We start from the raw sequence: 23453 nt of genomic DNA on the forward strand, positions 1-23453 counted from the left end.
GTAGATTTAATTTGAAGCTGGAGTTCCATATAATCCCTGCTGGCAGAGTGTGCTCCAGGGATGCACAAAATTAGCATATCCTGCTGCATGTGCGACAGTGATACTCACTTTTGGAGCTGCACTGGCTGGCCAAGTGCCCCTCACCAGATGACTTGTACTTCCACAACTGCTCCACCCTTCTGGCAGAATCCTGTGGCGGTCAAGAGCGGTAGGGTACTTAAAAGGGCAGCATACTTAAAGTGGGGATGGCATATTTAAATGGGCAAGGCGCATCTCTATGTCTGTCACACACACATGGTGTGTGTCTCTCTCTCTCTCTCTCACACACACACACACACACTCTGTCTTTCACACTCACCTCCCAACACATACTTGTATTGTTTTATTGTTACTTTTTGAGACTTCTTTCAAAGTGTGTTATTTTAGTTTTTTGACTGGTCTATGCATTTCATAATTTTTATTTCTCTCTTATGCTTAAATTTAATTCTTTGAGTGGTGAGTTCTAAAATACCTACTCTCTCCTGGCTGGAGTAATTATCCCTATGGCAACTTTTTAAAAGTATATATTATATCTAGGGTTTTGGTTTCTACTGGTGGCGCACATCTGCACATTCCCTTGATATGGTGCACATAACAAAATTCATTCTGCACATGAATGGAAAAAATTAGAGGGAACACTGTGCAGCCCCTTGATTTTTCTTTTTAGAAATGTCTATTTGTCTAGTTTCATGGCTTGCCCACCATTAGAGCTCAAAAATCAGTGCTTCTGAGGGTGAAAGGAGAAGGACGAGTTCCCCAAAGTGCCAGCACAGCTCCAGGTTGGAGGGATAGGCAGGTGACAGGGCTAATTCACATTTACAAAATGAAACTTGGTTATCCTGGTTATTCATTGTTACGAACCTCCAAAAAAAAAAAGGGGGGGTGGACATTCACACTCTTTTGAAGGTAACATGTGATGTATTCTTCAGAACTCTCTCTATATAGCACTCTATCTGGTTCAAAAGTTTTCTTTTTTTAAAGCAATGGTGTATTTTGTAACATTATTGATGGGCTGTGAATCTCATTGAATGTACAGTTTTAGACTCCCATTTCACTGCAACCTCAGTTATGGAATCCTGAAGCCAGCTGGACATTGCTTTGAACTGCACAATGAGAATGTCAGCTGATAATACCCCAGAAGAGTCATGCCATATATTGTTTCCTTGCAAACAGCAAACCACTTATTGATGCTTGTCAAACTGTGGTTTGGGACCATTGATGGTTCTCAGAGCACTTCCAGATGGTCTATAGAACTGCTTCTTTCATAGTGTTGAGGCGTATGTCAGTCTGCAAGGAGTAACACATACTGTTGGTTGTGTCACATGCAAGAACTCATACAAGATTCCCAGATTTTTTTAATCTACAGAATTGAGGGGGGAAAGACATCATTCTGTATGCTGTGCAGGTGCTTCTTGTCTGTCTTTGCTGCATGTTCCTTTAAATTCAGTCATAGGCAAATTTGTGGACTACTCCAGATCCAAAGAGGTAAAACTAAATTTCTGATTAACCCAGACAGATTCGATCAGTAGAGTCTGCAGCAACAAGGGGAAGATTTGATACAAATATATGCGAAGTCCTAGCCTCAGGGAGAAAAAATAAACAGCATAGATACAGAAAAGGGTGGGGGCCGGGGGGCATAGCCAGCCAGCTATACTCACTTGAAGTAAGTTTATTTTCATCTTGTATCTGTATCACTGTCATGCTTTACTGTGTAACCACATAGTGTAGTTGTCACAGGTCAGGTATAGGACTGGGAGGATAGAGAAGGGAGGGGGTACACAACAGAATATATCTTAAGAACAGGATCTGCAAAATGAAAAAAAGAATCACTGTTCTAAGACCTCCCATTTTTTAACAATTATACACCTCTTAACCCACCCTTGCTAATGCATTCATCCTAACCACACCTCAGAGTGACACCACTAGACATTTCTCTTTCAAATTCCTCCTTAAATATCTTCCATGGAACCATCCAGTGCTGAAGTCCTCATCAGTAATGTACCCACCCCCTTGCCATTGAGCTGTTATCCAATGTACATCTTTGTTTAACTGATTGCAATGACCTTGGGCTTTGACTTTCATTTGTTTGTAAAGTGCATTATATGTTTATGGTGCTGTTGAAATATCAGTTTCCAGAAGAGACAGTGTAGATGTCTCAACCCCTCACAAGGATATGAAAATATTATTTATAATATTTAACTCTGTTCTGGTTTGTTGTATAATAGGATATGACAGGGTTCAGAAATCCTACCTGCTTTCTAAGAGGCAGGGAGTGAACTGCCTTTCCAGAGGTCACCTGAATGCACAACAGTGTGAAACAATGAAGCAGGGCTGGGGGCTGAAGACCCAGTCAGGAACTCAGAGGGACCCTGGGAAGCTCTATGAAAAGACCTTGGAGGCAGAGCAATACACTCAAGGCACAGACAGATGAGGTTGTGGAAGAAACTTCCCCGATCTTGCGCTCCCAACGTAGTGTTTCCTGTGCTCTGGAAAACAAAACACAGGGAGTGCTTGCTCCTGCTGCCCCAGGATTGGGTCACCATGTGGGACAGAGGTCATGACTCCATTTCCTCTCTGTACTGGACCATGAAGCAGGGCTGGCGCATGAGTGGAGAGTAATCTGGGTGGGTGGAACAAATTGCCAACCCCATGCCCATGTGAATTGAGAACTCTTGGCTCCCATCTTGGGGCAGAACAGCTCCATGTTATTCTATACAGGGATGTGAGATAAATGCTACAATCTAGCTCTCTGTGTATGGTGGGGGGGGGGGGGGGGGGGGTTTTGTAATCTGAGCTCAGACCCTCTATGCCTGATTATGTTTAAATTAAAAATATATATATATTTCGCTGAAACCTATGAACAATGAATGTACCAGTAAACACTGGAGTCCAGGGATACCGATTTCTGTCATGGTTCAAGTTTAAAGCTGTAGAAGAAAACCTAATTGGATAATAAATTCCCTGGGTCAGCAGGCTCATGCCCCATCTTGCTGAATAATCTGAATTGCTTTATAGTATAACTACCATAAATGCTTTTGAGATTGATTAATACCTCAGCTTCACTTTGGCCAATCAGTCAACAGCTGTTTATTCCTGTTTACTATAAATCAACAAAAATTACCCTTTGGATTTAATCTTTATTGACAGACTTTTTAAGAAGAACACAATCCCTCTCCCTAAATCCAAGGATTAAACTGCATGCATTCCACATTTGGGCTGTGATTTCATCAGATTTCGTTAGCAAATTATTGTGTGGTCAGGTCAATATCTGAAGAGGATAGGGCCGGCTCCAGGGTTTTGGCTGCCTCAAGCAGCAAAAACAAAACAAAACAAAAAAGCCGCGATCATGATCTGCGGCAGCAATTCGGCGGGAGGTCCTTCGCTCCCAGGTGGAGTGAGGGACCGTCCGCCGAATTGCTGCCAAATACCTGGACATGCTGCCCCTCTCCGGAGCGGCCGCCCCAAGCACCTGCTTGACAAGCTGGTGCCTGGAGCTGGCCCTGGAAGAGGAAACCTCCTAGGCACATACTTCTCTATGAATTTGTGCTAAACCCATGTTGCAGCACTCTTTTTGAAGGTATTGTGTTCCTGGAGGTCTAACCTTTTGATGTCCATATAAAACTAAGGTATTGATCGCTTGCAGTAAAGATTCTTTGGCACTTTCTACAAGGATAATGGGTGTTAGCTATAGGGTCTTAGCCATACTCCTGTCTGGGTAATTATACTCTGCCTACTTATTGTTGCTCATGCAGTTTCAACTAAGTAAAAGGTGTACAGTATTCCTGTGTACTGTTAAAGAGCTCCCTGATCCCAGAGGTGGGTTAAATTTGTAAAGAGCTTTGAGATCTTTTTCAATAAAATGCAAAAAATGTACGTTTGAACCATTATCATTAATTGAATTGACAATAGATTACTTTCCTCAACAGCCATCTGTGGTCAGAAAAGATCCAGTTTTTATGCAATATGTAAAAGTAATAGATTTAACCTGTGATATTTCTTTTAAGTATCTTCTTTTAAGTATCATCCAGATTGTTGGTTGTTTTTTTGGTGATATTGATTTAATAATTTTTGTTAGAATAGCATTTTTTCAAACTCCAAGCAGTTTCCTGATACATTTGAAATGAGTTTGTGAACCTGTGTGAGAATGCAACCCATCTCCTCTGTAAACCGTCAAGCTGATTATTATAAATAAGCAGGTGGAATTTGGAAGTGATTGGAATTTGGGCCTTGTTCAGTTTAGAGTGATTTAAAATTGTGAGAGCACTTCATATTATTATGCGGATTTCAATCTTCTTAAAAACTTGAAGAGCTCTAGTAATGTTAACTATCCTATGCTGTATAGTCACATAACACCTTCACTCCCTTTTTATGGGTAGGATTCATCATTAGGCCCAAGGCTTTCTTTTCTGAAGTTGGAAACATTTCTCACTCAATCACAAACCTGTACCAGGAAACTTGATTGGGGAAGTTAACGAGTTAAATTGTTGAAATGTTCACCCCACACCTCTCGCATTCAGAACAATGATAAATATTGTAACACTGATTAGTTGCTAATCTTTGGTTTATGAATTCTGCTTTCTCCATTGTCATGTCCTCAAATTAAGGAAGTGACTCAATGGTATTCAGTCATCCTTTACAAAAATGATGACTAGAATAGGAGATAAACTTTACAAAAGGTAGGAAGACACCCCTTTGAACCAATAAAAGAGAGAATGTTTAGTGGCCCATGGGCAAATCATTTAGAAAGAGATTTTCAAAGCACTAAAGGGACATGTAACTCCTAAATCTCCTAGGTGCTTTTGAAAATCTCTCTCTAAATTGTCACTGCTACTAGTGAGTGGTATAATGTGGGCTACTTTTACAAATATATATTATAATGCCATGAAAACCCCTCTTCCACCGACTCCCCTTGTAAAAAATCATACAGTGGAAACTATGGGGGGAACATTTTAGAAGGAAAGGAGTGAAATGGAATGAAGAGAGTGCCATCCAATGGCAGCAGCATATCGGGGTGTATAGCTGAATGATGGGAAGAATTTTGTTTAGGATAACATTTTGCCTGTTTTTTGTCTTATCCAAATATCATCTGTCTGAATTAGAGATATATCCTAACGGTATATCGTTGATGACACACAGCCAGACAGGTAATATTTTTTTCAGTAGTGTGATCTAAAATTGCCAATTTTCCTATTAATTTCTTATGTGAAATTCAGCTGAGTTCTGCTTTTGTTGTGGAAATAAATTCATAATTCCTCTGGGGTCGTGAAGAAATCTCAGTAGAGCATTTCTGTGCCGTATGGGGTTTTATGCCTTACTCTGTGAAGATCTTTGATTCTGAAAAATAAGTGGGGATAATCAGCTGAATAACATCTCCCAGTGTGACGTGGTCAAAAGAGCTAATGCGATCCTGGGATGCATAAACAGGGGAATCTAAAGTAGGAGGAGAGGTTATTTTATCTTTGTATTTGGCAGGTGTGCGACTGTTGCTGGGCTACTGTGTCCAGTTCTGGTGCCCACAATTTAAGAAGGATGTTGATAAATTGGAGAGGGTTCAGAGAAGAGTCACGAGAATGATTAAAGGATTAGAAAACTGGCCTTATAGTGTTAAACTCAAGGAGCTCAATCTATTTAGCTTAACAAAGAGAAGGTTAAGGGGTGATGTGATGAGGTGTATAGATAGCAGGCCCTGGTTCTCATGGGAGACTTTAATCACCCTGATATCTGCTGGGAGAGCAATACAGCGGTGCACAGACAATCCAGGAAGTTTTTGGAAAGTGTAGGGGACAATTTCCTGGTGCAAGTGCTGGAGGAACCAACTAGGAGCAGAGCTCTTCTAGACCTACTGCTCACAAACCGTGAAGAATTAGTAGGGGAAGCAAAAGTGGATGGGAACCTGGGAGGCAGTGACCATGAGATGGTTGAGTTCAGGATCCTGACGCAAGGAAGAAAGGAGAGCAGCAGAATATGGACCCTGGACTTCAGAGAAGCAGATTTTGACTCCCTCAGGGAACTGATGGGCAGGATCCCCTGGGAGAATAACATGAGGGGGAAAGGAGTCCAGGAGAGCTGGCTGTATTTTAAAGAATCCTTATTGAGGTTGCAGGAAAAAAACATCCCGATGTGTAGAAAGAATAGTAAATATGGCAGGCGACCAGCTTGGCTAAACAGTGAAATCCTTGCTGATCTTAAATGCAAAAAAGAAGCTTACAAGAAGTGGAAGACTGGACAAATGACCAGGGAGGAGTATAAAAATATTCCTCAGGCATGCAGGAGTGAAATCAGGAAGGCCAAATCTCTCTTGGAGTTGCAGCTAGCAAGAGATGTTAAGAGTAACAAGAAGGGTTTCTTCAGGTATGTTAGCAACAAGAAGAAAGTCAAGGAAAGTGAGGGCCCCTGACTGAATGAGGGAGGCAACCTAGTGACAGAGGATGTGGAAAAAGCTAATGTACTCAATGCTTTTTTTGCCTCTGTCTTCACGAACAAGGTCAGCTCCCGGACTGCTGCACTGGGCAGCACAGTATTGGGAGAAGGTGACCAGCCCTCTGTGGAAAAAGAAGTGGTTCGGAACTATTTAGAAAAACTGGACAAGCACAAGTCCACGGGGCCGGATGCGCTGCATCCAAGGGTGCTAAAGGAGTTGGCGGATGTGATTGCAGAGCCATTTGCCATTATCTTTGAAAACTCCTGGCGATCGGGGGAGGTCTCGGATGACTGGAAAAAGGCTAATGTAGTTCCCATCTTTAAAAAAAGGAAGAAGGTGGATCTGGGGAACTATAGGCCAGTCAGCCTCAACTCAGTCCCTGGAAAAATCATGGAGCAGCTCCTCAAGGAATCAATTGTGAAGCACTTAGAGAAGAGGAAAGTGATCAGGAACAGTCAGCATGGATTCACCAAGGGGAAGTCATGCCTGACTAACCTAATTGCCTTCTATGAGGAGATAACTGGGTCTGTAGATGAGGGGAAAGCAGTGGATGTGTTATTCCTTGACTTTAGCAAAGCTTTTTATACAGTCTCCCACAGTATTCTTGCCAGCAAATTAAAGAAGTATGGGCTGGATGAATGGACTATAAGGTGGATAGAAAGCTGGCTAGATTGTCGGGCTCAACGGGTAGTGATCAATGGCTCCATGTCTAGTTGGCAGCCGGTTTCAGGTGGAGTGCCCCAAGGGTCAGTCCTGGGGCCGGTTTTGTTCAATATCTTCATTAATGATCTAGAGGATGGTGTGGACTGCACTCTCAGCAAGTTTGCAGATGACACTAAACTGGGAGGAGTGGTAGATATGCTGGAGGGTAGGGATAGGATACAGAGGGACCTAGACAAATTAGATGATTGAGTCCAAAGAAATATGATGAGGTTCAACAAGGACAAGTGCAGAGTCCTGTACTTAGGACGGAAGAATCCCATTCACTGTTACAGACTAGGGACCGAGTGGCTAGGCAGCAGTTCTGCAGAAAAGGACCTAGGGGTTACAGTGGACGAGAAGCTGGATATGAGTCAACAGTATGCCCTTGTTGCCAAGAAGGCTAACAGCATTTGGGGCTGTATAAGTAGGGGCATTGCCAGCAGTTCGAGGGATGTGATCGTTCCCCTCTATTTGACATTGGTGAGGCCTCACCTGTAGTACTGTGTCCAGTTTTGGGCCCCACACTACAAGAAGGATGTGGAAAAATTGGAAAGAGTCCAGCGGAGGGCAACAAAAATTATTAGGGGTCTGGAGCACATGACTTATGAGGAGAGGCTGAGGGAACGGGGATTGTTTAGTCTGCAGAAGAGAAGAATGAGGGGTGATTTGATAGCTGCTTTCAACTACCTGAAAGGGGATTCCAAAGAGGATGGATCTAGACTGTTCTCAGTGGTAGCAGATGACAGAAAAAGGAGTAATGGTCTCAAGTTGCAGTGGGGGAGGGTTAGGTTGGATATTAGGAAAAACTTTTTCACTAGGAGGGTGGTGAAGCACTGGAATGGGTTACCTAGAGAGGTGGTGGAATCTCCTTAGAGATTTTTAAGGTCAGGCTTGACAAAGCCCTGGCTGGGATGATTTAGTTGGGATTAGGTCCTGCTTTGAGCAAGGGGTTGGACAAGATGACCTCCTGAGGTCCCTTCCAGCTCTGATATTCTATGATTCTGTGACCCACACAAGGATGAGGAATGTGCAAGAGAGGCCCTGGGGACAAGGATAATCCCACCCCTCTGGCCCTGTCAATCATATATGAGGCCACTAAAAGGGAGGGAACTGCAGTTAGTGGGGAAAGATGAACACGACTGCGCTAAGCAGCAGACTGCAGGAGTGACCCCTGAAGCCTCAGAGGGAATCCCTAGCCAGAAGTCCATCACCCCAGCCCAGACTTCCAGGGTAATAACCATTTAACCCCCCAGCAATGGTTTTGCTGTTGTATTTCTTCCATGGCTTTCCCTAGGGCCTCCATGATTACTGCTAGCACTGGGATTACATATTCTCTTTCTGGAAATTCCACTTTTAGTTCCTTTTCTTACTTGACTATTGAATTTGATTAATAGCTTTTTATAATTTAATATTTTGACTTGTAAACAAAATATAAATTGCTTCATTGGACTATTTAATCAGTTTGTATGATACTTACACAAAAAGCAATTTATAGTTGAGACAAGTTTATTACAGCTCCCCATGGCTAGATCAGAGAAACGCTCCTTCTCATAAAAGGGTGCTAAATTAATAATCCAATAGACTAAATCTTTAGTGCAGAGAGAACATGGACACTGGCAGGGCAAGCTTCTCAATAATACTCAACTGATAAGTCTCAAGTGTGTTCTGAATGGATCACTTCTAGAGCTGAGAAGATAGTTCATTCTCAGGTATTCAAATCAGGGCTGGCCAGAAAATGTCAATTCTGTTTCACAAAAAATGTTCAGGTTTCAAAAATTATTTCCATTCCAATGCAGAATGAAAATGAAACTTTTTGAAATTCTTTGTGAAAAAACACAGGAGAGTGAGACACTCATCCCAGAATAGCCAGGTGCCTGGTGGTTAGGGCACTCATTTGGGAATTGGGAAACTCAGGTTCAAGTCCCTGCTCCAAATCAGGCCATGCTAGGACTTGAACCCTGGTCTTCCATATGCAAGAGAAATACCCTGACCACCAAGTGACTGGCTATTCTGGGGTAAGTCTCATTCATTCATATTTTGGTGTCAATGAACCAGCATTTGGCAATGGAAAAATACTTCACTGAAAAATTTCAACCAGCTCTAACTGAAATGTCTGAGACGATCAACAAAGGTGACATTTATATCAGTTATTATGGTGTCTTTTGTGTATATAGAATCTGAACTGAGTCTGCCAACGTGTGCAGTGTACTTGTAGCCTAGTCGGTCCCAGGATATTAGATAGACAAGGTGGGTGAGGTAATATCTTTTACTGGACCAACTTCCATTGGTGAGAGAGACAAGCTATCGAGCCACACAGAGATTTTCTTCAGGTCTCTGTGTGGCACGGAAGTCTGTCTTTCCCACCAACTTGCTGGTTCAATAAAAGGTATTACCTCACCTTGTCTCTCTGCCAACATATGTCAGGCTAATGAACAGACATTGGATGGTAATGATTTTGATACTGCAAGGGTGATGAATGCCTTTCTCAGTGGGAGTTTTACCTAATTAAGCACTGAGTAAAATCTGACCAAGGATTTCAGTATTTGACTCATCTGTTTCTCCACCTTTCCTCTGTATGCTTTGAGGTGCTTTGAATAGGGAGGGAGCAGTCCTTGTGTTCCACTGAATGCAGGGACTACCATTGTAACTTAGCTAGATGTAGACTATGCAAGAAATGAGGGAAGGCTCCTTATTCCTTTCCTTCCAATTGTGTACCTGTGTAAGGATGAGGTGCAGAATCTGGCACTCTATTTGCTATATAAGCCTGATTTCTTATAGATTGGATAATGATGCATCTTGGTATTATTATTATTTATTTGTATTGCAGAAGCTCTAGTATCATTGAGCAGGCAAGAAACACATAACAAAAAGATGTTCCCTGCCCCCAAAGAATTTACAGTCTAGGTAGAAGATGAGAGACGACAGGTGGAAACAACAGACGGGGGGGAGGAATCACAAAGTAACAATGAAACAGTTATGGTCTACAAGATATACAGCAGTCACATCACACCTGCTGGCTAGCCATTATTAAGTAGGGAGTCATAGATTTAAGGCCAGAAGGGACCATTGTGTTCATCTAATCTGACCCCGTCTATAATATAGGCCACAGAACTTCCCCAAAACAATTCCTAGGACATATTTTTTTGGAAAAAAAAATCTAATCTTGATTTAAAAATTAAACAGTGAGGGAGAATCCACCATGACCCTTGATAGATTGTTCCAATGGTTAATTACCCTCATTGTTTAAAATATACACATTATTTCCAGTCTGAATTTGTCTAGCTGCAACTTCCAGTATTTTATAGATAGCAGTGGAGAGGCTGAAAGAAAGATTTGAAGGAGAACAATGTAGTGGCCTTGCAGTTCTTCCTATTTATTGCAGAAAGTATGAAGTTACTTGTTAGAAAACTACTATGACTGACACGTTAATACCATTTGCTGTTTTTGCTGATGCAAATGAAACATGGCTTTTTTTCATGTTTCAGATTCTGGAAGGATTCCTAAAGGCTCTTTAATCTCCATCATTTTAGGAGTTACTATGGTCAGTGGTTTGGCAGTATTAAGCTGGATAGTAATTTGCCGGTGGTAAGTTTTACTTTTTTTTTTTCATCTGTTTTATCTAGAAAAGCAGTCATATTTTTCTTCCCTCTTGAAACTTTCCTTACTTCAGTCTTTTTCTTTCTATATAGTCAACAGGTGACAGGAAGTTATCTATTTGTGATCCTCTGTAGAGTGTAATTCTGACTAATGTAACCATTAGATATTCAAGTCTCTTTATTATATTTTTGTAATGAAAATATGAATAGGCATTATCCCACCTTTGGGTGCTGCAAAGAACATCAAATGGAATTTCAATGATACCTAAGATTTTTCAGCTAACTAATTTATTTCAATTGAAATACTATCTCATTAGAGATAAAAGTGCTCTGAAAGATGGGGCGAAATAAAGGGTGTTTTTGCAAGTGAAATACTTTTTAAAAGAAAACCACTTGCTGCTGCTTTCACTTCTGTGCCTGTGAGCTCATTGACTAAGTTTAAGAGATTGGTTCTGTAGATGACCTTTTAAGATCCTGGGTTCATAAAAAGAAGAACAGGAGTACTTGTGGCACCTTAGAAACTAACAAATTTATTAGAGCATAAGCTTTCGTGGACTACAGCCCACTTATGCATCCGAAGAAGTGGGCTGTAGTCCACGAAAGCTTATGCTCTAATAAATTTTTTAGTTTCTAAGGTGCCACAAGTACTCCTGGTCTTCTTTTTATGAACCCAGGATGTTAAAAGGTCATCTNAGATTTTAGAAAGAGTAATCAGACAATGTTTGTGTCATGCACCACTGACATCAAGGAGAATTTTACCACTATTTCAGCGACAGCAGGCTCAGGGCCCTAAAGATGTGTGTTACTACTTTTATTCCTCCGAATCTTGCCAATAGGTTCCAACAGCCTCATTCCCCCAGAGAGCAGGATTCTGTTTATGAACCCAGGTTTCAGAGTAGCAGCCGTGTTAGTCTGTATCCGCAAAAAGAAGAACAGGAGTACTTGTGGCACCTTAGAAACTAACAAATTTATTAGAGCATAAGCTTTCGTGGACTACAGCCCACTTATGCATCCGAAGAAGTGGGCTGTAGTCCACGAAAGCTTATGCTCTAATAAATTTGTTAGTTTCTAAGGTGCCACAAGTACTCCTGTTCTTCTTTTTGCGGATACAGACTAACACGGCTGCTACTCTGAAACCTGGGTTCATAAACAGAATCCTGCTCTCTGGGGGAATGAGGCTGTTGGAACCTATTGGCAAGATTCGGAGGAATAAAAGTAGTAACACACATCTTTAGGGCCCTGAGCCTGCTGTCGCTGAAATAGTGGTAAAATTCTCCTTGATGTCAGTGGTGCATGACACAAACATTGTCTGATTACTCTTTCTAAAATCTCTGTGAAGTACACATTATCATCCAGATTTTCCAAATGAGAAACTGAAATGCTAAAGGCCTGATTTTTAAAGCTGTCCTTCTTGCATAAAATTGTGCCCACATTTAATTGTGGATTTAAATGCTAGCATTTAGACATAGCTCAGTTAGGAATACAATTTATCCTGCCAAAATCCCTTTTTTCAGTTGCCTTCAGGGAAACAGTACTTTTTTTGCACACTCACTTGCATCCTACTTTGTGTTTGTTGAATGGTACACCATTGCTAGAGACTTGTATTTGTCACAGTACATTTTGCACAAATTTTGGAGCTCAGGCTTAGGACCCTTTGAAAGCCATTCAATCTGAAAAAACTATCAGTGGCCACTCATGGCTTTAATTGGCTTTCATTTTTAATCTGGGCTTTAGGGCAAGGACAGTCTGCTGTAATCGTGTTACCTTTCTGTGTCAAATGCACCTAGAGCCTATATAAGACATTTCTTTAAATACTGCTATAAATCAAAGGAAGAAATAGAATGAACTTTCCTTACTGCAGTGCAATAGGTATGATGCTGAAAGCACTGACTAATCACAGCAGGCTCTCCAGTTGGCCAGCAGTCTCAACATTGCACCCTGTAGGGGGAGGAAATCCAGCTGACTGGGGATGAAAAGAAGCATGACATTTGACACATTTGTCAGGCCCATGACAAAAATGCTGCCTTTGTTTAAGTTAGCAGTTCTGCCATAGGTGTCATTGGAGCCCTAGGCATTGTTATTTTCAGGTTTAGATAGGAAAAAAATAATCCATGACTTTTGACATTTGGGATTTTTCAAGTGGGTGGGTTGACGTGCTTGTAAATAAACAAATGAATTCATTTCACTGAGAAACTTGAGAACTGCAAGCTAAAACTCTGGGCTGCAATTGAGGTTAAGGAAGAGCACCAATTAAGCAAAAAATATTGGGGTGATACAAGGGAGCAGTATAGTGTACTCTCAGAGACACCTGTTATTTCTTTAAAGGGTAGGAAGGTTTCTTTCTTACACAACATAAAATCAAAACAAAAGATATACATTCAAACAAAATTGGAGCATTAGATTATATTTACAAATGTTGTTTATGATATAGAGCAACTACTAAGTTTGTTCATATTGAATATTTAAATATAAATGTCAAGTCCATAGACACATTGCACACAGACAAGCTCAGACATTGCTACTGTTGGGTTAACTTATGCACAAGCAATTCAAGGTAAAGGAGTTCAGATCATAAGCACTGGACTCACTCTGAAAAATCAGCAAATCTTCCTTTTCCCCAGCTTGGTGTTTCATGGTCTTTTAGAGGATGCAAAGCAAAAAATGTGATTTTTACACCTTGTGGCTTTGCAGAACAACTTTATCCTGCTGATCGTGGAGTGCATGAACAAGGGGGAGGCACTTAGTGTGCTGAATTTAATCACAATTATTGTCGTCATCCTCCCCACCCATTTCCTCCACCTGTTGTTGTCCCATCATAAGAGTAGTCTGCAAGGTCTTTGTGGAAGAGACTGTTGTTGTTTTTTTATTATATATGTAGAGAGTACCTAGCACAATGGGGGGCATTAGCATTTTGGAGACCCTGGAAATATTAGTATTTGATGGACCCCATCAAGGTAGCATTGAGGATTGCAACTGACCTACAAAGTGAACAATAATGGATGAGAACCACTTTCTCCATTATTTCTTACCAGGATTTACCCCTCCTTAGTTTAGGAAAGCACTCTCTCTAATAGTCTAAGATCTAGATTAATTACTGACTTGACTGAAAGCAAATTATTTTATTTATTTTTCTGTCTCTTTCTAGGAGCTCATAGAATAATGTACAGTGCCACGCCACTGTGTCAGAACATTAGTAAAGGCAAATAAACTAAGACTGAGGGCACTATTCAACTGGCCGAGATGTAAAACAAAGGTTCTGACCCTTTGTGCTAATTAAACATCCCATGGCTGCTTGTGTAAATGAGAGATTGAGAGTTACGTTCAAAGTGTCTGTGCGCTGTGATGCTTTAGGGAGTTTTTGACATTTCTCACCAAGACGATAACCACCCCTGTCAACTAGGAAATATTTAAATTAAATCAACTTTTTACAACAAAAACAGAATATTACCTTATAAGAATTATTAACTTGTTCACTATTTCCCTTTCTGTGATGAGAATTTTCAGGGTTTAGCCATCCTGGGTTATTGTCTTTAGACAAAATCCAAATTGCTCAGCTGCTTCAGGGGCATTTTTCAATGAGAATAGTTCTGTATGTGTCTTTAGTTTTTTTCTAGCCCAGCTAACTGTGTGATTATAATTTTTGTCAAGGCTTGTGATCAGCTGCAAATGCAGCAGCTAAATACTGTATTGATACAAACGTATGAGCTACTGACCCCTTAAAAATTGTGGAAGTGCTTGTTGCCACAGGGGTATTGAGTGCTAAGACATCTTTTAAACCAGCTAAACTGTGCCAGGCTACAGAGGCTGATCTGACTAATAACCTGAATTAAGTCCTGACACCTACTTCTGTTTTTGTCTAAATTCAAATGTAAATTTTAAGTTTAAACTATTAAAAATACATGACAATGATACACTAAAGTTTTATCAGAATCGTGGTTACGTTTTAGAGTTATTCTAGTCACAATGAGCTTTGACCCATTTAAGACCATTTCTGAGTGAACTATCCCACTATATCCTTCTCCCTTATTATTTAAATAAAAGCAGAACTCAGTCTGCAGAGCTACTTAACATGGAATGAGCGCTAACACTTTAGGGTGAAATCCTGTCCCATTGACGACAATGACAAAACTCCCATTGAGTTGAATGGGGCCAGGACTATAGCATTTGTGGTGTTGTAGCACTGTTCACTCTGACACATTTTTGAACCTGTGATGTATGTAGCTATGATTCTTTGTTTTATGGTCGGTGGTACAGTTCTGCACATTTAACCCCGCTCCGTGGTCTGCTCCAGGAATGCTCACTCAAGTCTCAGGCCTCTAGAGCTGTGTCTATCCTGCAATTAAAAACCCATGGCTGGCCCATACCAGCTGACTTAGGCTCATGGGGCTTGGGCTTGCAGGGCTAGTTAATTGTGGAGTAGGGTTTCAGGTTCGGGCTCGGACTGCTGCCCAGGCTCTAGGACCATGCAAGATGGGAAGGTCCCAGAACATCTACACTGCAATTAAACTGCCACTTAGACTAAGTCCTGTGAGCCTGAGTCAGCTCTCACAGGCCATCCATGAGTGTCTAATTGCAGTGTAGACATACCTATCTATCACCACTCTTCAGCTCCCATGCAATTCACTCAGTGGCGGATTAATAATTTTGCTGCCCCTAGGCCGGGAAATAATTGCCGCCCTGGCCCTGCCCCGACTCCGCCCTTTTCCTGCCCCCATTCCAACCCCCTCCCCAAAGTTCCCACCCCAAATCCTCCCCCTCCCTTCCCCTATTGGAACCCTTCCCCAAATCCCCGCCCCCGGACCTGCCTCTTCCCCCAGCGTGTGGCGTTCCCCCTCCTCCCCCCTCCCTCCCTGCCCCGCAAAACAGCTGTTTCGCGGTGCAAGCACTGGGAGGGGAGAGAAACAGGATGCCGCGGCGCACTTGCAGAGGAGGCGGAGGTGAGCTGGAGCAGGGGGGCGGGGCACGGAGGGGAGCTTCCGCCCCTGAAAATTTGCCACAATAATACGGTGCTGAATTCACTGTGTTAATCCCAGCAGGTCTGACTAATGTCCAGCCCCTGTGCTTCTTTTTTTCTCTCTTCAAGGGCAATGACCAGTGAATGCCAGTGATTATAAGTAATCAAACGGCTCTGTCAATGCAGAGTACATTTATTTAAGGACAAAAGCATACAGAGAAAATATATAAAATAATGAAAGGCTCTAAACACTTTACCACTAGCCTCTCCCCCCTCCCGCTCCAATCAGTCTTATGGAAATGCTGGCAGGTTCTATTCCTTCCAGCTCTTCTGCAAGATTTGCTCCCACCCTCCCCCCTCTCCCCAACAAAAGGTCAGGTCAGGTTATTGAATCAAAATGAAGGCCCTCTCTTAGGTTAAAATACACCTTTTATACCTTTCTGTGTCTTGGGCTTGTTGGGCCTCCTGTATTGCAAACTACCCCAGTGAACGGTACTTCTCTGGAGCGCTCTGCAATCCCAGGGGCTGCAGTAATTATTCCCACTGTTTTTAGTTCCTCGAGGAGCTGTGGTAACCCTCTCCCATGGAGCAGAACACAACAATATGTAGAACATTCATAAGGTTAATACAATATTCCCCTAAAGAAACTGCATGTGGTTGCAATATCTGTCACATGCTGCACCTTTAAAAATCAGGAGTCAGTATATCGGTTTATTAGAGGGAAGGGACATGAGGGAATTCAAGATGGGGGATCTTACAGAGTGAGATCTCATGCTGTGTTTTCTCTCTCATAGAGATTTTATATTCTTTGTTTTTTTGTTATAGAAAACCCCATCATCAATTTTCTTTGTCTTCCATTGAGCCAAATGGTTACTTTTGTTTTAGATTAACAAAGACAACAACATAAGATGGAATGAATACACAAGCTCCATGAGAGAAAGTGTAACCTTCACTCTGTAAGATTGTCCATTCTGAAAGTTTCCTAATCCTTTCCCTGGCAGACATACTTCTTACAATTAAAGGCACAGCACATAGAAAACAGAATCTTAGCTACATTCACCTTGGAATGTAAGGGGATATGAATGACATCTAAGACCAAGGCTCTGGCTATTTTGGTCATAAAAGATCTTATGGAAGGGGTGCTGGAACTAGGGGTGCTGGAGGTATAGCAGGACCCCCTGGCTTGAAGTGGTTTCCCTCATATACAGGGTTTACAATTTTGTTCAATGGCTTTCAGCACCCTCACTATAATCGGCCATTCCTCAACATGAGGCTGATTTCTGCCAGGGAGAAGAGTCTCTCATTGATGAGACTTAAGATGGCTGAGGAGTCCAATTTGTGCTCTACAGGTTTTTTCACATATATGAGAGGTGATTGTTTGGAGAGAGCACAACTGCTGGCCATGATGCCAGGATTCTCCTTTCTCTGTCATTTCTCAGCCTCTAGAACAGTGTTTCTCAAACTTTTGTACTGGTGACCCCTTTCACATAGCATGCCTCTGAGTGTGACCCCCCACTCCTATAAATTAAAAACACTTCTAAATATATTTAATACCATTATAAATGCTGGAGGCAAAGCAGGGTTTGGGGTGGAGGCTGACAGCTCACACTCCCTGCCCCAAGTAATAACCTCGTGACCCCCTGAGGGGTCCCGACCCCCAGTTTGAGAACTCCTGCTCTAGAGCAAGGCAATTCTCTTCAAAACAGACTGAGGCTTGATGTATGATGTGATGCCATTGCAGTCTATTACTAGCCAGCTTGTCCCAATTCATGGGGTCAATGGCTCCCTTCTTATGACATACTTTCAGGGTGTCCTTGTAGGGTTTTGTCTGTCCCCCGTGGGTCTTCTTACCATGACAAAGTTGAGAAAAGAGGATTTGCTTCAGAAGACAAGTATCAGCCATCCGCACACAATGACCAGACCAGCGAAGTTGATGTTACATAACATTTGCCTCAACACTCGTGATGTTAGCTGCAGAGAGGATGCTTGCATTGGTGCAACAGTCTTCCCATCTGATATGGAGAATCTTCCTAAAGCATCACTGGTGGTACCACTCCAGATGCTTATGATGGCTTCGATATGTCACCCATGTCTAGCACCTGAAAAGAAGAGTGGAACTATAAAACCTGTTTCAACGCCACTGTCCAATGGTGATTTTCACAAGAAAATGAGTGCTAAAGCAATCCCCTGGAAAAATATTGGGGGGAAGGGTACTACAATTACAACTCACTTGTCTATATTCTATTTTTGAGATCAGTTAATTGTTAGTCAATTCCCCTCCTACAAATCCTGCTGTGTAAAACTGTGGTGCAGATTGGTTGCTTTATTTCCATCCCCACAGTGGCTGCATTTCAGCAATATGCACATGCAGCCTCCTTAAAATCTATTGGGATGAAATGTGCTATATAAACAGAAGGTGTTCTGTATATATGATCAGTGGGGAAACCCAAATGGAAAAAGAAGGAGTAAAATAAAAGGAAAAGCGACAGATCATTATGAATGAGTAAAGATCACTGAGCCATGAACTATCAAATTAGAAAATATGCTGGAAAGTCCACTTTGCAATTTTACCTTGCAGATATAGACCTTGGCAGTATAATAGAAATAATATTTTTGCAAAGATAGGCTTTTTTACACTATAAGCCATATAAAATGTGCTAGAGCAATTTTCCTATTTTCTCCTTTTTCCAGAACAAATGTATTTCTTGTGGCTATTTCTCAGAATCTTCCACTCTTTTACTGTTAAACGTTCTCTCTCCCTGTTACAATAACAGACTGTAATGCCATACAAGCCCTGAAGAAACCTCCTCTGAAATTAATCCCTGGATACAGCTAGGAGAGGTGGGGAGTTTTATTTAAGATCATTTATTACTAAATTATCTTCTCTACTGCAAAACACAATAGACACTGACTGGTAATTTATGTAATAAAAGAAATAATAATTATATGTTTACAAAGTAACCCTTCAGGCTTGTCTGTATGACAGGGCAATGAGCACCAGCGGGGTATGATTTCTAAAGGGCACCAACATGTTACACACTAACTGGCCCGTTTAGACCCTGCTGGCATGAACTAAAAGTTCCCTATTACTACATAGAAATAGGAAATTTTCAGTTCACAGTAGCAGGGTCTCCATGGGCCAGTTAATGTGCAACCCATTGGTGTACTTTAGAAATTACACCCGTTTAGTGCACATTGCTGAGCAGTATAGACAAGCCTGTAGAGACAATGAGCCTGATTCTCATTTACAGCAAGGCTCTTTTACCCTCTGGAGTGTAACTATAATTACAGCAACCATTCTAAACTAGCAAATCTACACAAGAGAGATTTTTGGAAGGGAAGTAAAAAAAAATAACTTGTTCAATTGAAATTACAGGAGGAGGGAATTAGACAGGAGAAGGTAATCATCCATGTTGGTATTTAGCCAGAAAAATACGTTTAACACCTTTCAAATTATCACTGAGAAACAGTTAAGTGGTTCTTGAGAATTTGTAATGAGCAAACTGAGCATTTAAAAAACATTATTCACCAAGTTGTTTCCTCTGGTCTTCCCAGTTCATCTCATCTTCCCCACTTGTGTTATTTAGAACAATAAGGTTTTCAGGGCAAGGTTTGTCTCTTTTTTTGTATCTTGTATAGTTTAGAGCTTAACTGATACTAATAAAGAGTCAATAGAAGAAAATATTGTGGGTAAGGGAAGTGCATGGAGGAAAGATGGGATGCAGTTATTAGTAGCATATGAAGTGGGGATCTAGAGATTATATCATATTCCCTACTATATAGCCCCCTTACTCTGAACAAACAAATGGCAGTATTTTATACTGGAATATCTTTTTTTCAGAGAGAGCCACTAAACAAAGCTAGAGATCTAAAAATGCTTAAAAGATGGGTTATGCCAGGCCTAGATCTGAATTTTATGGTGGTCCCATAGAAGTCACCTAAATGAAGTCCATGAGAATACTTGTGTGCTTAAAGTTAAGCACATATATAGGTCATGAGAAGGATCCGAGCCTAAATTACTCATAATATAGAGATTAATTAGATGTCCTCATTCTGGGGGTAGAGACTTGAAGACCTTGCAAAAACCATGATTCAGAAGTGCTCTAAGAAGGAGAAACGAAAGCTCATGTATTTGATAGAAAATAACTGCTTTTAACAGCATCGAAATGCAGAGTCATAGAGTAAATTCCAAAAGTAATGAGGTGTGGAGGGAGACAATAAGTACTTCAGAAGCATGGAGCACTTTTAAAAATATTATTTGAAATTGTTCCCAAAGCCTTTGATGAAGAATATGACTTTGGTTATTTTTTCCTTACCAGACGTGAAATATAAATGAAAGAGATAATGTTACAGTGCTGAAAAATGGTTATGTTACTAACAGGTTTTATATTTACTTAAGTTTTTGGTGGCTAGGAAAGGTAGTTTTCACACTAGGAAACTAACTTTGTTCTGGAATACTGTTACACCCAAGAACCCCTGGGTTTCAAATCTGGTGCTGTTGTTGGCATCCTTTCAGCTGCAAAAGATAGTGGGAATTGCAGCCTATGATGTAGATGGGTTGCAATGTCTCATATGACTGAATAGTCCAATCCAAGATTTAAAGCAAACAAAAGAAAGTATTTTTTCACACAACGCACAGTCAACCTTTGGAACTCCTTGCCAGAGGATGTTGTTAAAGCCAATACTATAACAGGGTTAAAAAAAGAACTACCAGTAGATAAGTTGATGGAGGATAGGTCCATCAATGGCTATTAGGCAGGATGGACAGGGATGGTGTCCCTAGCCTCTGTCTGTCAGAAGCGGGGAATGGGTGACAAGGGATGGATCACTTGATGATTACCTGTTCTATTCATTCCCTCTGCGTCACCTGGCATTGGCCACTGTCAGAAGCCAGGAGACTGGGCTTGATGGACCTTTGGTCTGACCCAGTATGGCCATTCTTATGTTCTTATTTGCATGATCTTTGGCAGTTATGGCAAATGTACGTATCTTGGTTGGGAGCTGTTTGCTTCCTACTGGCTCTTTTCTCATCAAGCTGTAGGAACCACTTTGATACCCAGATAGAGACGATGTCACCACTTGTTATGATCACTTGCCAAGATTTGCCATTGGTCAGGATCAATTCCTTCATATCTCGCTTGCATGTGTCTTTATAGCGAAGCTTGGAAGTCCTGTTGTTCTTGTTTCCTCTGATAGTGTGTAGCATGTCCTTGGGTATGTATCCATCTTCCAACCTACTCAGATGGCCCAGCCAGTGCAGTCATCTTTGTTTGAGCAGGGCTATCACAGTTGGTCAATTTACCCTTTGAAAAACCTCTGCGTTGGTGACTTTATCCTGCCATTTGGTGTTGGGTATGTGGTATAAACAGCATAGGTGGAAACTGTTTAATCTTTTCTCCTGATGAGCATAAGTTGTCCATGTTTCCCCACTGTACATGAGAATGCTGAGGACACAAGCTTGGTACACTAGCATTTTGGTCTTGATTGTAAGCTTTGAGTTGTTCCATTCTCTTTTAGTCAGTCTGCTAAAGGTGATGGCAGCCTTTCCAATGTGAACATTTAGTTCTTCATCCAGTGAGAAGTAGGTGGTCACTGTAGAACCTAAATAGCTGAACTTTTGGACTACTACTAGCTGGTTTGCATTTAAGGTAATTGAAAATCTTGAAAATCTAATACAACCGTTTTCTTGATGCTGATGGTGAGAGCAAATGCCTGACAGACACTTGAAAAGCAGTCCATGAGTTCTTGTAGTAGATCTTCATTGAGGGCAATGAGGGCAGCATCATCAGTAAATAGAAATTCCCTGATTAGCACCTTTTTGAGTTTGATCTTTGACTTAAGTTGGGACAGGCTGAAGAGTTTCACATCTGATCTTGTGTGGAGGTACACTCCATCTTTCATGTCCTTAAATGCACAGTTCAAGAGTACCAAGAAGAAGATTCCCAAAGAATGTAGGGGCAAGAACACATCCTTGCTTCACTCTGCTTTTCATCTCAAAGCAGTCTGAAGTGGACCCATCAAACTGGACAGTTGCTCTCATGTTGTTGTGGAATGAACATATAAGAGTTAACAGGGGTGGTGGGAATCCTATCTTTTCTAGTATTGCAAATAGATCTGCTATGCTGACTGTTCACAAAGACCACGTAAAATGGTCAGTTTTGCTCTCTGCACTTTTCTTGGAGTTGACGCAGAGAAAAAATCATGTCTATAGTTGATTTTCCAGCCCTGAATCTGCGCTGTGATTTAGAGTAGACAAGAGCTAAGCAAGGCCATTGATTTGCTATCAAGTGGCAAGGCTCCTGGAAAAGATGGCATCCCAGCAGAAATCCTCAAGTGTGGGAAAGACAGCCTATTACCATATCTTCATCAGCTGCTACTTAAATGCTGGACAGAGGGTGAGATACCACAAGAGATGTGTAACACAAACATTATTACTTTGTATAAAAATAAAGGCAAAAATGGCAATTGCAACAACTACTGGGGTATCTCGCTACTAAGTGTAGCAGGAAAAGCTTTCGCAAAAGTCATCTTAGTGCACCTAGAACAGCTGGTGAATCAGGTGCTGTATGACTTGGGTAAGTCATTTAGAACATGTTTACACTTGCTTTAAGTTCATATGAGTTAGAGCTCTGTTTATAAAGGCTGGAGGAGAGGGTATTTCAGGAGAGCTGAGCTACAGTGGAGTTTCACAGGAACACATCAGCACCCTCCCTGATTATTCTCTAGGGCAATGCGACTCCACATCACCCCCAATTCAGAGATGTGCTTAAATCCCAAAATTCACTGCCAAGTGTACATGTCTGCTTGGGACTGTACATTATAAGTAGTGGTTATTAACTTGTTGAATTCAGAATTGTAAAGGGATAGTAGTAATGCTTTATAGGATTATCCTCTGTAATGAGGCCAAGCCAAGGTCATTGTCACATGGCTAATTCCCATAGCAGGAAGACAGCCAGTTCAATAAGTTAAGACTATCTAGAGCACCAGATTACTCTTTTCCCCTGGTCCTGAATCAACAGTCTTTATGCTTGTTTCACCTTTTTGACCTCATTCTCCTGTAGATGTTGTCTAAATCATCTTTCTCATGTATTGGCTGAATGACTTTAACACACCAAAGTACTGGTCTGAAAATTGGCTTGTATTGTTCATGGATAGCTAGTAGTGAATAAAGTTTGATCTCCTACTTTACCTTTCATACAAAACAGAAATGTATACATTCTCTTTGAACTGTCTGTGCTTATACCAATAGAGCAACTATACTGATACTTGATCATTGTGATGGAAGCAGTTAATTTTAGTTTATTTTCTTCTGGTAATATTTTCAAAAGTACATAAGTGTTTTAGGAGCCTAAGTCCAAAAGTGACTTGGGTACCTAGGTCCAGCTGCTCAAAGTTATTTAGGCACCTAACATATTGATTTCAAAGGAAGTTAGGTGCCTAATTTCCTTTGATGATCTTTGTGCTAACTCCTAAGTGCCTAAATTTTACCCTTCTCCATTTTAGGGTGGAGGGATGTTACCTTTTTCCCTATAAGTGTTGTAACACAGGCATTAGATGTTGTTATGAAAAACATCCTTTTAAACCAAACATAATGGAAAAAAGAGGAAATAAAATATTAAATTAACCATGAGTGTATATGCTTTGATAATGTTAAATCAGGAACTGATCAAAAAATTGAATTTCCATGCCTCAGGAAATCCCAATATTTTGAATTTTTTTTTCTTTCTGAATCAGGAAAAAA

The 23453-nt window shown here is 41.1% G+C and overlaps 1 protein-coding gene across 1 annotated transcript in view; it reads left to right on the top strand.

The window, feature by feature from the left end:
* The window catches only part of TPO (thyroid peroxidase), an 83741-nt gene that overhangs the window by 54895 nt on the left and 5393 nt on the right, over window positions 1–23453 (top strand). The window contains exon 14 of the mRNA XM_034763865.1: window positions 10648–10747. Within this exon, the coding sequence (XP_034619756.1) occupies window positions 10648–10747 (100 nt within the window). The remainder of the gene's footprint in view (window positions 1–10647; window positions 10748–23453) is intronic.

The sequence above is a fragment of the Trachemys scripta genome, chromosome 3, assembly GCF_013100865.1.
Source record: "Trachemys scripta elegans isolate TJP31775 chromosome 3, CAS_Tse_1.0, whole genome shotgun sequence".
NCBI lineage: Eukaryota > Metazoa > Chordata > Testudines > Emydidae > Trachemys > Trachemys scripta.